The sequence below is a fragment of the Myripristis murdjan genome, chromosome 10 (genome assembly GCF_902150065.1).
Source record: "Myripristis murdjan chromosome 10, fMyrMur1.1, whole genome shotgun sequence".
In the NCBI taxonomy this organism is placed as follows: domain Eukaryota; kingdom Metazoa; phylum Chordata; class Actinopteri; order Holocentriformes; family Holocentridae; genus Myripristis; species Myripristis murdjan.
Genome location: NC_043989.1, coordinates 32,998,570 through 33,014,252, shown reverse-complemented (window position 1 = coordinate 33,014,252; position 15,683 = coordinate 32,998,570). Strand labels below are relative to the sequence as shown.

At 42.6% G+C, this 15,683-nt stretch overlaps 1 protein-coding gene across 1 annotated transcript in view; it reads left to right on the top strand.

The window, feature by feature from the left end:
- Window positions 1–3,209: 3,209 nt before the first annotated feature.
- LOC115366220 (storkhead-box protein 2-like) overlaps window positions 3,210–15,683 on the top strand; it is a 100,710-nt gene continuing 88,236 nt past the window's right edge. Inside the window, exon 1 of the mRNA XM_030061564.1 lies at window positions 3,210–4,235. Coding sequence (XP_029917424.1) covers window positions 3,896–4,235 — 340 coding nt within the window. The 5' untranslated portion in view covers window positions 3,210–3,895. The remainder of the gene's footprint in view (window positions 4,236–15,683) is intronic.

Sequence of the window (15,683 nt, the reverse complement as noted above, 5' to 3'; positions counted from 1 at the left end):
ACTACAATAGAGCACTCATATCCACTGCTAAATGAGAAACTGACAGATGGTTCACCCTGCCACAGTTGGCAAATCTATCCCTGATCTCATTCTTTCCATCACTACCCAAAGCTCATGACCATTGGTGAGGGTTAGAACTTAGACTGACCTGTAAATCGAGAGCTTAGGCTCCAGGTTCAGCTCCCTCTGCATAATTACTATTTGATTGGTAGACAAATAGACTGATAGATAAATAGAAAGATAAACAGATGCCCTTGGTCCTGCATGACAACAGTTGCTGCCCAGATCCATTGGTTGATCTCCTGCTCCATTTTACCCTCATTGTGAACAAGAGATTCTTGAACTTCCCCTTCAGCCCTGGCATTAAATTCTGTCCTTGATAATCCCATCACAAGTGGACAGCGCTAAATACATGTCTGAACATACTCCAAACATTTTGAGGACATATGATCCGATCATTCAAGCTAGTAAGCATGCATAAAACATGGTCTATGGTGGAAGATGTCTGCATTGTTTTGATTTTGAGAACAGGAACAGACATGAACAGAAGTTATCTAGTAATGGAAGTGATATAGTAACTACAATCCATTTGAACTGAATATAGACATAATAAGGATATATTGGGATACAACATAACAGGTTTAACCAAGGCCAGAGAGGATAGACCACCTTTTCCTTCTGCGAACCATGCCCTCAGACTTGGAGGTGCTGATCCTCATCCTGACTGCTTCCCACTTCGCTGCAAACTGCTTGTGGTGTCAGATTCAAAATAAATGGGATTCCAAGTCAGTGAATTATAACTTTTCCTCCTTTTTTACCATCCTCTCTGGCACCCTCTTCTGCAGGTAGTGCCCTGGGAAACCACCTTGTTGGCTTATGCCTAAAAACTCTCTTCTGTGGTTCTTCGGTGGTGGAACAAGCTACCAAACTCCATTCAATCCACAGAGTCCCTCTCAGTCTTTGAGAGAAGGCTAAAAGCCCAGCTCTATGGGGAACACCTTCTGTAATGCCCCATATAATATATAAAAAAAATCTGCCTCTATGCATCCGTCCTTCCTCTTTGCATTTGATGCACTCTGTCCACTGCCTTGTAGCACCTCTGTCCTCTGGACTAGAACCAGAGCTTAATGGCACTTGATGTTGTTGTTCTCGCCTTAATAGATCTTTGCTTGTGGTGAATAAAAATCTCATATGTATGTCACTTTGGATAAAAGCATCTGCCGAATGTGAATTGTAATTGTAATAATATAATGACAAAACATATCTATATCTTCTATCTTTAAGGTTACCCATCATGATAGAGGAATGTTAGCACCTGATGAGAGTTAATATTACCCTGTTACAAAAGCTATTAACAGCACACAACCTTAACTCATTAATAATGCTAAAACTCAACTTTCTTTGAAAAGAATGAAGTTATTGCTCTCGCTCCTGCAGTGCTTTTGGCCTCCCTCTCCTGCCTTTCTTTTTTTTTCTGGCTATGGCTGTGTTAAGTATTTTTCTTCCCATGATACCAGCCAGTGCGGACTGAAATTCACCGGATGTTTCACTGCCACTGCCACCGACTATAGAACTCAGCTGTGCATGAGTTTCAGCTTCAGTTCAGTGTAATTGATCATGATGTGATCCACTGGAGAGAAAACACTTTCAGAGCGTACTGCAGAAATGGTCGGGAAAGTGTTGCATGCATACTTTACACATACATACTACTAATACATTCATACTCATGTACAGGATTTTTAAGGGCTGGGGCCCCCTCTAGCGGCGGGCCCTTAAAATTGTCGCCACCTTTCACCCCATTAGCAATGGTTCAGCAGTGTTTACATATTTTAGGTGGCAGTCAGTGGCAGACAGTCATTAGTTGTTCGTGATTGCTTTGGCTAAGAAAAAAAAAAAAAAATTATGGAGGAGACATGCAATTCACATGTTACAGCCCATGACATAAAAATCTCCCTGTGGCCAGCTGATTAAAGTTGCTCACTCCTCATGAAATCCTCATGAATGAGGTTGTTAAAGAGGAATTCTTTAATATTCCCATGTTCCAAACTTTTGTAGATAAATACCTGTGTGCTTTTTCAAGTAAAAGAACATAGCTGGATCTCTAATTCTTCTAGCATTCCAAGGAAACAATGATAACATCTGCTTTTTAAAGTAAATTGGAGACTTTTATTTTGAATATGTTTTAAATCAGTTGCATATCATATGTATTTTTCCTTAATCAGATTGTTAGACCAATAGTTGTTCCCTTCAAAATTACAGCAAATTAAGGCACAGCGCTACTACTTGAGGAGGATATTTTAGTACTCTTGGCACTCCTGTTGTTTTTGGTGACACGTTCCGGGCTTTTGTTTTGAAGGAAACAAAATCACCTGTGTTCCGGTGAATTTCCGGGTAACCCGCACCTGGATGTGTGTGTGCTACGCGTGTATGAGTGAATACGCGCGCGACTCTCCCAACTGCATCAAGCCCGCTGGAGTGAGCTCAGGAGAGGAGCTCAGCTGGACCAGTTTGCTTTTATTGTAACAGTATACAATTAGACACTTTTGCCCTTTATTTGATCATTCATTTCCTCTATATAAATCGTTGATGTGATTCGTTTCTATTAATAAAATAGAAGAGACTGTAGAACAGAATAGAACTTTTATAAATGTGTCACTATCAAAATGCCTACAACATAATAGAAAAACTAGGTCACACGCCGCTCCATCGCAGTTATGAGACACAAGTCACATTAATTTGCATCATCTAGATCATTAAAATTTGCAACATATTCATACAGCGGATTCCGATTCAATCGCTTCATTATTACAAAGAACACAGAGACGTCTATCGACTGGAGCAGATAGATAGATAGATAGATAGATAGATAGATAGATAGATAGATAGATACCCCCGGGCTTCCTCCTTTGTAATAGATGCAAAAGATGCCCTCTTTTTAAAGAACTCCAATGGGAAATGCAGCGGTTGGGACAGGACAGGCATGTCAGGCAACAGTGCATCACCGCACCCGAAATAGAGAAAAAAAGAAACATAAGCTTTGGGGCAGTTCATTTCTCTGGGCGCGCTGACCACATGTGGAAAAGATTCATATTATTATAAGGCTTCCTCCTAAGACCTACCTGTTGCAGCATGTTCGTTGACCGGCTACGTTTTATTTTGACATTTCGACCGGAAAACTCCAATTTTCTTTCTTGTCAACTTGACGCAGCTCCGTATTCCAGCTGCCACCTTACCTGGCTGTACTGACACAGACCTGCATCCAGTTTTGTTCGCAGAGAACAACGCAGTCTACCGAAGCACGCCGTGCAGGAGACGGGGCAGACATTTCGGCGGCGAATAGCAGCATCCAGTCTCCCAGTTCGGTGCAGAGGGGGAAAAAGGGGGACAGGTGTCCCACGAGACCCGGTTGCTGCCTGGCGACGAGAAAAAGGGTTGCTCGTCGTGCGCCGCATCCGTTGCCTGGGTGAATTCATTAGCTAACATTAGCATCAAGCGAGGTAACCTACCTAGAAAGGTATCAACGACGTTTTCTTCTCCCGGTTTAAAACGTTAATCACGAATGTCATCTTCTGTCGCGAGCGGGAAGCATTGGAAATGAACTGTCACTAAATGCCGTTTCCCGTCACACGGCGATATATTTCGGACGAAGGCGAAGAAAGACCGTAAAAGTGGAGGAATGTGTCTCACATTCGGCTAAGCAGCTAACGGGAGCTAGCAGGCTAGCTTCACGGACACAGTCATGGGCTATGCGGCTGGTGCAGAGTTTAGCCAGTAGCTTGATACCCTGCTAGCTAACATGGACTGTGTATTATCTACGGAGCCGAACGGTGTCTAATGATAATTAATACGATGATTATATTGCATTCGGCAGCCAGCTAGAAAGACCGAGGTGACAATGGAGTCTTTCCTGCAGATAGCTCCCCATTCCCTGGCAATAGTGCTGTCCAGGGTCGGGGCTGGGGAGGCAGGAGGGGCGGCCGGGGTGTCAGAGAGTGACGAGCTGCCGAGGCACCACACCGGCTATGAAATATTCGCCGATTTTAAAGCGGAAAATACCCAGCAACACGTGTGGAACCAGCGGATTACTGAGGCCGTGTCCGAGACCTTCTTCCTAGGATGGATAGACGAGCATGTGCTGCTGATACAAGGGAAGGAGGACCATTTGGAGGTGCTGAGGGAGGGATGGATGCGGAGGTCCCTCAACCCGCCCCGGGGCTTCACCATCAAATACCTGGGTAAGGCCTCTATGCCGACCGCTGTCTGGCTAGGTTTAGGCCAGTGTGTGTGTGTGTGTGTGTGTGTGTGTGTGTGTGTGTGTGTGTGTGTGTGTGTGTGTGTGTGTGTTAACTGATGCTATGCGTGACCACCAGCTCCACTGAGCATCAGTACAGGGACACTAATACAGATGTCTATCAGCGAGCCTGTTCGACAGTTTCTGGGCTGCATTCAAGGCGCTGCTGTTATTTTGCATCTCCCCTTTTGCAACGCTTCTACTCAGCTACAGTTTACAGCTTCTCCGCTGACAGTGCGTGTGAATTTCAAATTCAAGATTTGTTCTTTCAAAAATGTGTTGTGTCATCTGTTTTGTGTTGTCCCACATAGATGACAGTAAACAATGTACACAATAAATAATATACATAGCTCAGTCACACATTACAATAGGTAAGGAATCTGTCATGACAGATGTGAGATGTGACACTGAGTGGAACATACAATTCTAATTTCAAAGTGCCCTGAATTTTGCCTTATTTCTAAGGAACATTGTACCTGATGTCTTATCCCAGTCACAGTCTCTCTTGTAGTATTTGTGCAACTTTTGCTCAAGCGCTTGATTATTACCAAACTACATGGAATAGACCACAAACACAAACAATGAAACTGATTAGATTTTCATGAATCTGTGTTCATACTATTTCATGTACAGCATTTAATTTTAAATTTCACTTTCAATTTGTAGAATAGAAGAGCTGTCCTTTTCAGTTGATATAACCTAAACTTTTACAATATGATAGTTATTTTATATATATGACTTGCATCTGTGTTTAGAGAAGTCTCATTCTGTCTTGCTCTTGTGTTGTGTTGGATAGCTATAAGTTAAACAATGATAGGATGTGTAACTGAGGGCAAGCTTTTATTTACTTGTTTAAATATTATTTTTGGGTATCTTTTGTTATGTAGGCCAACGTCTTTAATTTTTCTTTTCAAAAGTTATGTTATTGTAGTTTTTAAATATTTGTTTTGCAAAGTTTTCATAATTTATTTATTTTGTTGTTTATTTTGTGTTTTTTGTGAATATTTTGGCCATTGTTCTTGTTTTTTCTTTTTAACTTTTTTTTTTTCTCTAGTTATCTGCTCTATTAGTCTTGGTTATTTTTAAAGTCATTTCTTACTGATTTGCTTCATGCAGTTTCCCCCATGTTTTTGGAAGAAGACAAACAAATTTGCTCAGGTTTCAAAGGGTTTGAGACCAAAGACTTCTTTAACTGGAGCTTGTATTTTACAAAGATTTTATTTACCAGTTTGTCATCATTGCCAAGTAATTTGTTGAATGCTCCTGAGGGAGGAGAAGGGCCTTGTCTAGACCTAGCAAGGAGTTCGTTGTCAGCTCCTAGTGTCTTGTTAGTAAGGGTGCACTCACACTGGGCCCAGTTGTTCCATACTGTTCTGAAGCACAAATTCCCCCCCTCCCCAGTCCCCCGCTGTCCTGCAATCACATTACCCCAACCCCACCCGTACTTAAGCACGGTTACCTCTGGTACATACACCATCACGCTGAAATACAACACACGCATGGCTCGACGTCATCATAAATCGTCTTTTGTGTTTATGCGGTTGCAGCAGCACAATGGACAACGACACAGAACATGGTTGATTATTGATTGCGCGAGGCGGTGATTTGCAGTTAATCGAGCTGCATGCATAAAATGATTTTGCGGAGGCAGGAGGAAACGTGGGAGGGACAGTCGCAAGTCATATCCACGTTTCTGCGCGTGGCGTGCGTGACCGTGGTTGTGCTCATGCATGAACGTCCGTACCGTACTGAAGCACACCTCCTGCAACCGTGCCAGAGCGGAGGAAGTGTACTGTACAGAAGCACGGAATGGAGCGCTCACACTAGTCAAATAATCCTGACTTTGGGGTTGAATGTGCTTGGGTACGGTACGAATGGCCTAGCGTGAGTGCCCCCTAAAAATAGTCTTGAGGTCAACTTTTAAGAGTTCCTTGTCTGTTCCATTCTGTTAGCCTTTCACTCCAGGAACAGACTTCTGGTACGGTGTTGCTTGAGTCAGGAGAAGGGAGTTGTGGGTTGTGTTCTACGGAGTGCTCCTACCACTTCTGTCCCCCATGGCTCACTGTAGGTGATTAGTGAGTGTGACCAGTGTATTTTTTTCTCAGTGTTTTTTTGCTGTGTGAGAAACATGGAGTATGCATCTTGAAGCAGGAAAAAATGTTGGTATCACACCCATGGTAGGAGCAAAAAACAGACGCTACACAGGACTCCTTGTCAGCAAAAGGTGTAACACGCATGGGAAACACTGACCTCTGCCTGTCTCTTGCATATCTGAAAAATGTAACAGCACAGAGCCATTGAAGAACTGTTGGAAGATAAGGGTCCACATTTTTGGATGGAATCAGCTGAAATCAGCTGAAATTCCATTATTGGAACAATAACAATATAATCTACTCATTTATTGGAGGGATACATATTGTCACGAATGTATCATCGGTCCCTATATAAACGTGTTCATGATGGCTTGAAACAGACATGCAGCATCTTTTGCAGGTGTGGGAATTCCTGCTCCTTCAGTCAGTCAGTCAGAACATCAACACATTACAGAGTATTAAGATTCATACAGAGTATTATGGTGAATTTTTTCATTTGGCTGATTCCATACAAAGTCAATGCAAAGATGCCAACAGACGTGGATCCATGGCAAGCAATGTGAATGACGCAATCCTCTGAGTCGCAAATGACGCAACCTTTTTGCGTCATTCGCATCATTTGCGCCACTAGAAAATTTTCAAATTGAGTGAATAATTCATGGCTGTATTTGTGCAAGTCTGCGACACAAGAACACACTTCACGTGTAGTCCGCATACTCCTTTATTGTTTCCTAGCTAGATTGGGGGCTAAAAAAGTTTCAAAGGAAGTGGCATTTTTCGTTCTATTAATGCATCTTTTGTGGTGACTATTTTGGAGTGGTTGACGGTGTTTTTTGTGCAGCTGTGGTGCTTTTCAAAGACAATTCTACATGTGTCCCATATCTGTCTTTGTTTGGTCCTGATTATGATTAAAGCTGAGGTTCTAGGGCTAGAAATGTCTTTAATCATAATATAATCATCACCTCTAAAACACTGGACTATAGCCTACTTTTTTTTTTTAGTTTAAGTTAACAGTAAAAATAAATGACAACCTCTTTCTGTGGTGGCGCCCCACTGTTAAATGAATACAGAGGAAACACTGGGTTAATGCATTTGCAGTTGGGTAGCGACCTGTGATCACGTCATAGTTACTAGTTCAGGGGATGGGACAGAGAAAGTTAGAAACCTGTGTGTGTGTGTGTGTGTGTGTGTGTGTGTGTGTGTGTGTGTGTGTGTGTGTATACACCTGATCAAAAGGCCAGTTGAGAAATTGCAAGAACTTACATTTTGCACTATTGGATCTTAAGAAGGTTCTAAGTCGAGCTTCAAAATGCAAAAAGAAGAAATGGGAGTGAGACAAAAAAAAATTGAATAAGCAATTTATTGCAAACAACCATTTAACTGAAATAGGCTGTTCATCAGCTGATCAAACGTTTAAGACCACAGCCTTTAAAAGCCCAAATCTTCGCCCAAATGTGGATTCAGTGTCATTTTCTATCAGGTATCCACACTGTCATGACCTCCTGATGGCAAACGCAAAAAAGCTTTCTTGTTAATCACCTCAAAAATTCGTTTCAGCATGCTTGATGCTAGTGCAGGGATTAAAGTTCTCTGTCTCAAGACGGATTTCCATCAGTTGGAAAAAGAGGGGAAAAAAGAAAGACCAAAAAAAAAAAAAAGTTTGCACGTGCATTTTGTTGTGGTACAATTTTGACTATCCAGTGAAATCATGTTAGGCATTTAACTGACGCTGTTGTCTCCATGAAACTAACCTGACCTTGAGGTTTCATGTATCCGCCCTCTTTCAGCCACACACGGTATTTAACTTCCTCATTCATTCAGTCAGCAGGCGAGTTTTGGCGTGGCATATTAGTTCTGCCGTCTGTTATTTAAAAAAAAAAAAAAAAAATTAAAAAACAGTGAGTAGGCCTTTATTAGAAGTCCATTAATAGTTAGGTGGCGACATTTTTTCACGAACATGGCATGTCCTTTCAACAACGATCCCGTGGATAAAGGTGCAGTGTTACTGCGCAGAGAATTAAATATTCGTCAGGAGATGGTTATAAGACCGTGCATAGATGTTTATGCCGAGGTCTTACCTGTCTGAACAATGTTTTTATATTTCATCTTAAGCTGCTGCCAAGTGCGCTTCTCCCCCGTGGGATGGCACCTAAATGAAATAAATTAATAGGCTACCATTCAAGCAGTTTCCCCTGTAATGTTATTGTGATTGCAACGGACTACATTTAAACTTACGCATTGACCCGAGCAGCAGTGTTTCCCATGCCGTCTCCCTCTCCTTAGCCGCTGCAGCGGTGTTGCAAAAAAAAAAAAAAACATGTTCAAACTCGCTGTATGAATGCATTAAGATTTCCAATTTAATTGGGGTGAAAAACGCAGCCCGACGCTTCCCTGTTGCCATGGTGACTCGTCAAATCGGGGCTCCATGCTGTCTTTTTACAGCTGTGGCGCATGCGCTTAACTCCAGGTGAAACTACTGTTGATAAAACTGACTTAAATCAGCTGTTCTGGAACCGAAAACTCAGAGTTTCCTATCTCAGAGTAGAACTCAGAGTTCGGGGTAAGACTCAGAGTTTGCTGAACCTGCTTTGTGAAACGGACCCCTGTTGTAACTGCATGGGTAGAATTAACAGAGATGTAACGTGGATTTTTTACCAGCTCAAAATGGATAGCTGATGGATAACGTCATCTGAGAGCAGCCTCTCTGGTAAGTGTCTATTCCCTGTTGAGGTTCAGGTTTACTTTATACTTTATTTGAATAAGGACAGAGCATATTAATCATAATGTAATGAAAGTTGAATGTTAATATCCGTGTTACTACAGCTGCTGTCGCCGACTTTTGCGATTGGTCATTTATCTTTAACACGAAGAAGATTCCAGTAAATTTCTGCATTCATAGTGAAGGAAGGCTCCGACGTGTCAAAAATAGATCAAACTGTGAAAAACAAATGGAGATGCGATGGGAAGCGATCACATGGCAGAAAAGGGGCCATTCTTAAAGTGTGATGCAGCGCATTGCGGGGGAATATGAACTGGCCTGAAAAAAAAAATTCAGTCAAAAATATTTTTTTTGCTTTAATCCCTGTGCTAGTGTTTCCAGGAGGCTAGTGGGAATGTTGCTCCAAGTGGTGAAGATGGCTTCACGGAGGGCATCCACTGTCTGGAACTGGTGTCCATTTCTGTAAACTTCCCTTGCCATCCAACCCCAAATGTTCTCAATTGGATTTAGATCAGGGTAACACGCAGGATGGGTCAAAAGTGACCAAGTGACAAGAGTGATGTTATTTCTCTGGAAGAAGTCCTTTGTCAGGCGGGCATTGTGAACTGCAGCGTTGTCCTGTTGAAAAACCCAGTCATTACCAATCAGACGATGGCCTTCAGTCATGAGGGATGCCCCCTGCAACATCTCCACATAGCCAGCTGCCGTTTGACGCCTCTGCACAACCTGAAGCTCCATTGTTCCATTGAAGGAAAATGCCCCCCAGATCATGATGGCGCCCCCTCCACTGTTCCGTGTAGAAAACATCTCAGGTGGGATCTCCTTGTCATGCCTGTAATGTTGGAAACCATCAGGACTGTCGAGGTTAAATTTTTTCTCATCAGAGAATAAAATTTTCTTCCACCTTTCAATGTCCCATGTTTGATGCTCTTGTGCAAACTCCAAACGGGCAATCTTGTGCCGTTGAAGGAGACGAGGCCTTTGAAGACGTTTTTTGTTCTTAAAACCCTTCTCTCGTAGATGCTGTCTGATGGTTATGGGACTGCAGTTTGCACCAGTGACAAGCTTAATTTGGGCTGAGGATCGTCCCGTGTCTTGACAGACAGCCAATTGGATCCTCCAGCTCAGGGCCGGTGAATTTTTTTTGGGTCTACCACTTGACTTGTTCCATAACCCTCAGGATCTTTTAGGAAGTTAAAAATGACTGTCTTACTGCGTCCAACCTCAGCAGCAATGGCACGCTGTGAGGGCCTTGCTGTTGGGCCTTGCTTATGCAGCTCAACAATCTGACCGCGTTCAAAGAGAGAAAGCTTTTTTGCCTTTGCCATCAGGTCATGACAGTGTGGATACCTGACAGAAAATGACACTGAATCCACATTTTTGCCAAGATTTGGGGTTTTTAAAGGCAGTGGTCTTAAACTTTTGATCAGCTGATGAACAGCTTATTTCGGTTTAATGGTTGTTTGTAATAAATTGCTTACTCAAATTTTTTTTGTCTCACTCCCATTTCTTCTTTTTGCATTTAGAACCTTCTTAAGATCCAACAGTGCAACATGTAAATTCTTGCAATTTCTCAACTGGTATTAAGATTTTGATCAGGAGTGTATGTGTATATATGTACAATTGTACATATATAGATGTATATGCACACACATAAACATATAATATATATCTATATCTATATCTGTGTGTGTGTGTGTGTGTGTGTGTGTGTGTGTGTGTGTGTGTATACACTACCAGTCAAAAGTTTGGACACACCTTCTCATTTAATGATTTTGCTTTATTTTCATGACTATTTACATTGTAGATTCTCACTGAAGGCATCAAATCTATGGATGAACACATGGAATTATGTAGTAAACAAAAAAGTGTGAAATACAGTGGTGTGAAAAAGTGTTTGCCCCCTCTCTGATTTCTTTTTTTTTTGCATGTTTGTCACACTTAAATGTTTCAGATCGTCAAACAAATTTAAATTTAAGACAAAGATAACACAAGTAAACACAAAATGCAGTTTTTAAATGAAGGTTTTTATTATTAAGGCGGAAAAAAAATCCACACCTACATGGCCCTGTGTGAAAAAGTGTTTGCCCCCTAAACCTAATAAGTGGTTGGGCCACCCTTAGCAGCAACAACTGCAATCAAGTGTTTGCGATAACTTGTAATGAGTCTCTTACAGTGCTGTGCAGGAATTTTGGCCCACTCATCTTTGCAGAATTGTTGTAATTCAGCTACATTGGAGGGTTTTCGAACATGAACCGCCTTTTGAAGGTCATGCCACAGCATCTCAATAGGATTCAGGTCAGGACTTGGACTAGGCCACTTCAAAGTCTTCATTTTGTTTTTCTTCAGCCATTCAGAGGTGGACTTGCTGGTGTGTTTTGGATCATTGTCCTGCTGCATAACCCAAGTGAGCTTGAGTTTGAGGTCATGAACTGATGGCCGGACATAGTCCTTCAGGATTTTCTGGTAGAGAGCAGAATTCATGGTTCCATCAATTATGGCAAGTCGTCCAGGTCCTGAAGCATCAAAGCAGCCCCAGACCATCACACTACCACCACCATGTTTGACTGTTGGTATGATGTTATTTTCATGAAATGCTGTGTTAGTTTTATGCCAGATGTAACAGGATGCACACCTTCCAAAAAGTTCAACCTTTGTCTCGTCAGTCCACAGAATATTTTCCCAAAAGTCTTGGGGATCATCAAGATGTTTTCTGGCAAAACTGAGACGAGCCTTTATGTTCTTTTTGGCCAGCAGTGGTTTTCGCCTTGGAACTCTCCCATGGATGCCCTTTTTGCCCAGTCTCGTTCTTATTGTTGAATCATGGACACTGACCTTCACTGAGGCAAGTGAGGCCTGCAGTTCTTTAGATGTTGTTCTGGGGTCTTTTGTGACCTGTTGGATGAGTCGTAGCTGCATTCTTGGGGTAATTTTGGTCGGCCGGCCACTCCTGGGAAGGTTCACCACTGTTCCATATTTTCGCCATTTGTGGATAATGGCTTTCACTGTGGTTCACTAGAGTGCCAAAGCTTTAGCAATGGCTTTGTAACCTTTTCCAGACTGATAGATCTCAATAACTTTCTTTCCCATTTGTTCCTGAATTTCTTTGGATCTCAGCATGGTGTCTAGCTTTTGAGAATCTTTTGGTCTACTTCACTTTGTCAGAGAGGTCCTATTTAAGTGATTTCTTGATTGAGAACAGGTATGGCAGTAATCAGGCCCGGTTGTGGCTAGAGAAATTGAACTCAGCTGTGATAAACCACAGTGAAGTTATGTTTTAACAGGGGGGCAAACACTTTCACACAGGGCCATGTAGGTTTGGATTTTTTTTCCCCTTAATAATAAAAACCTTTATTTAAAAACTGTATTTTGTGTTTACTTGTGTTATCTTTGTCTTATATTTAAATTTGTTTGACGATCTGAAACATTTAAGTGTGACAAACATGCAAAAAAATAAGAAATCAGGGAGGGGGCAAACACTTTTTCACACCACTGTAAATCAGAACATGTTTTATATTTTAGATTCTTCAAAATAGCCACCCTTTGCTTTGATTACTGCTTTGCACACTCTTGGCATTCTCTCAATGAGCTTCATGAGGTAGTCACCTGTAATGGTTTTCCAGCAGTCTTGAAGGAGTTCCCAGATGCTGAGCACTTGTTGACCCCTTTGCCTTCACTCTGCGGTCCATCTCATCCCAAACCATCTCGATTGGGTTTAGGTCAGGTGACTGTGGAGGCCAGGTCATCTGCCGCAGCACTCCATCACTCTCCTTCTTGGTCAAATAGCCCTTACACAGCTTGGAGGTGTGTTTGGGGTCATTGTCCTGTTGAAAAATAAATGATGGCCCAACTAACTGGGTTGGACCGGGTCCCAAACCGGATGGGATGGCATGTCGATGCAGGATGCTGTGGTAGCCATGCTGGTTCAGTGTGCCTTCAATTTTGAATAAATCCCCAACAGTGTCACCAGCAAAACACCCCCACACCATCACTCCTGCTCCTCCATGCTTCACGGTGGGAACCATGCATGTAGAGACCATCCGTTCACCTTTTCTGCGTCTCACAAAGACACGACAGGTGGAACCAAAGATCTCAAATTTGGACTCATCAGACCAAAGCACAAATTTCCACTGGTCTAATGTCCATTCCTTGTGTTTGTTGGCCCAAACAAATCTCTTCTGCTTGTTGCTTTTCCTTAGTAGTGGTTTCTTAGCAGCTATTTGACCATAAAGGCCTGATTGGTGCAGACTCTTCTGCACAGTTGGTGTAGAGATGTGTCTGCCACTAGAACTCTAAAGGCCCTGATGAGCCAGTCATCATCATGTGCCAGTAAATCCTCTCTGTCTCTGAACACACGCTCACTTCTTATTGCACCACTCACAATGTCTTCTAATTCTACCAAAGCACCCATTGTTGTGAACGGTATTTTCTGCATCATTTTGCACGTGCTTTTAGATCCACTAATCTAATTGCAGACAGGTGGTGTGTTAATTGTTCATTAATGTAAATTTTTTTTTTTAATCAATTTTAATTGTTCATGTGTCTCGGATGTGCCCATCACTCTGAGGACTAATTGTTTTCACATTATCAGCAGTTTCCCAGCATCACCTGTAAGTGTCGGCAAGTGTAGAAACGTGTGTACGCCAGCCATGAAGTTGGCGTGAGGCACCGCACATTTCCACGGTCATTTCACTCTTGATACATCTGAACTTTGCCGTGGAAAAGGTCGTACACCACGTTTTTGTGCGTACGCACACTTTGTACATGAGGCCCCAGGACTCTGTGCAGGCCAGTCAAGCTCTTCCACACCAAACTGGCTCATCCATGTCTTTATGGACCTTGCTTTGTGCACTGGTGCGCAGTCATGTTGGAACAGGAAGGGGCCATCTCCAAACTGTTCCCACAAAGTTGGGAGCATGAAATTGTCCAACATGTCTTGGTATGCTGAAGCATTAACAGTTCCTTTCACTGGAACTAAGGGGCCGAGCCCAACTCCCAAAAAACAACCCCACACCATAATCCCCCCTCCACCAAACTTTACACTTGGCACAATGCAGTCAGACAAGTACTGTTCTCCTGGCAACCGCCAAACCCAGACTTGTCCATCAGATTGCCAGATGGAGAAGCATGATTTGTCACTCCAGAGAACACGTCTCCACTGCTCTAGAGTCCAGTGGCGGCGTACTTTACACCACTACATGCGACGCTTTGCATTGCACTTGGTGATGTAAGGCTTGGATGCAGCTGCTCGGCCATGGAAACCCATTCCATGAAGCTCTCTACGCACTGTTCCTGAGCTAATCTGAAGATCACATGAAGTTTGGAGGTCTGTAGCTACTGACTCTGCAGAAAGTTGGCGACCTCTATGCACTATGCACCTCAGCATCCGCTGACCCCGCTCTGTGATTTTATGTGGCCTGCCACCTCATGGCTGAGTTGCTGTCGTTCCCAGTCACTTCCACTTTCTTACAGTACCACTAACAGTTGATTGTGGAATATTTAGTAGTGAGGAAATTTCACGACTGGACTTACTGCACAGGTGGCATCCTATCACGGTACCACGCTGGAGTTCCCTGAGCTCCTGAGAGTGACTGATTCTTTCACAAATGTTTGTAGAAGTAGTCTGCATGCCTAGGTACTTCATTTTATACACCTGTGGCCATGGAAGTGATTGGAACACCTGAATTCAATGATTTGGAGAGCTGAGTGAATACGTTTGGTAATATAGTGTATGTGTGTGTGTGTATATGTATCTATATCTCTATCTGTCTTTCTATCTATATAGATAGATAGATTTATATATAGGTGTAGATATCGATGGATATAGATAGATATATAGATATACATATACAGGGCTCGACAATAAGGATTATCCGATGGCCCGGGGCAAGTAAAATGCAACCCTGGGCATGTAAACCTGGTGAGTCACAAGTGGCTAAAAATAGTAAAAGTAATATAGTTAAATCACGTATCGTGAAGTTATTGCTGTCTCATCCCTGCTCCCTCCTGATTTCCGTGTCATTCACCACCAGCAGCATATTATGTGTGATGTGACAGTCTTTCTCAAAAAACAACTGAAGGCAGCAATACGCCGCGGAAGCATCTACCTGCTGAAACCAATGAAGAAGAAGTCTCAGTGTAGTAAATCATTTGCTTCCGTTTACAACAGTATTGGTCTTTGATTGCAGAAAAAAAAAACTCACCTATTGTGGAAAGCAAAATCATCATATATCTCTGCCAGTTTTTAAACATACCTGGTATTCCCAAATTGTTGGATATCTCTCTCCATGATTGGGCTTTTTTAATGAGATCCCGGTAGGACTGTAGTCTGGTGTCCCACAGCTCTGCACACAGAGAGACAGCCACAGTGATGCTTTCCTCCATTGTTGTTTTGCCGTTCTGCCAAAATCCGCCAGATTTTTTCCGATTCCACAATTCTCTCCTATTGGACGTGCCGAGGTGACGTCACAGGGCGCTGCGCCCAAAAAAAAAAAAAAATTCAACTTGCGCCCCACGATCACATGCACAATAAATGGCTGTGCCAGCCGAGGTCTGCGCCGTGCGTGCGCTATGTGAAAAC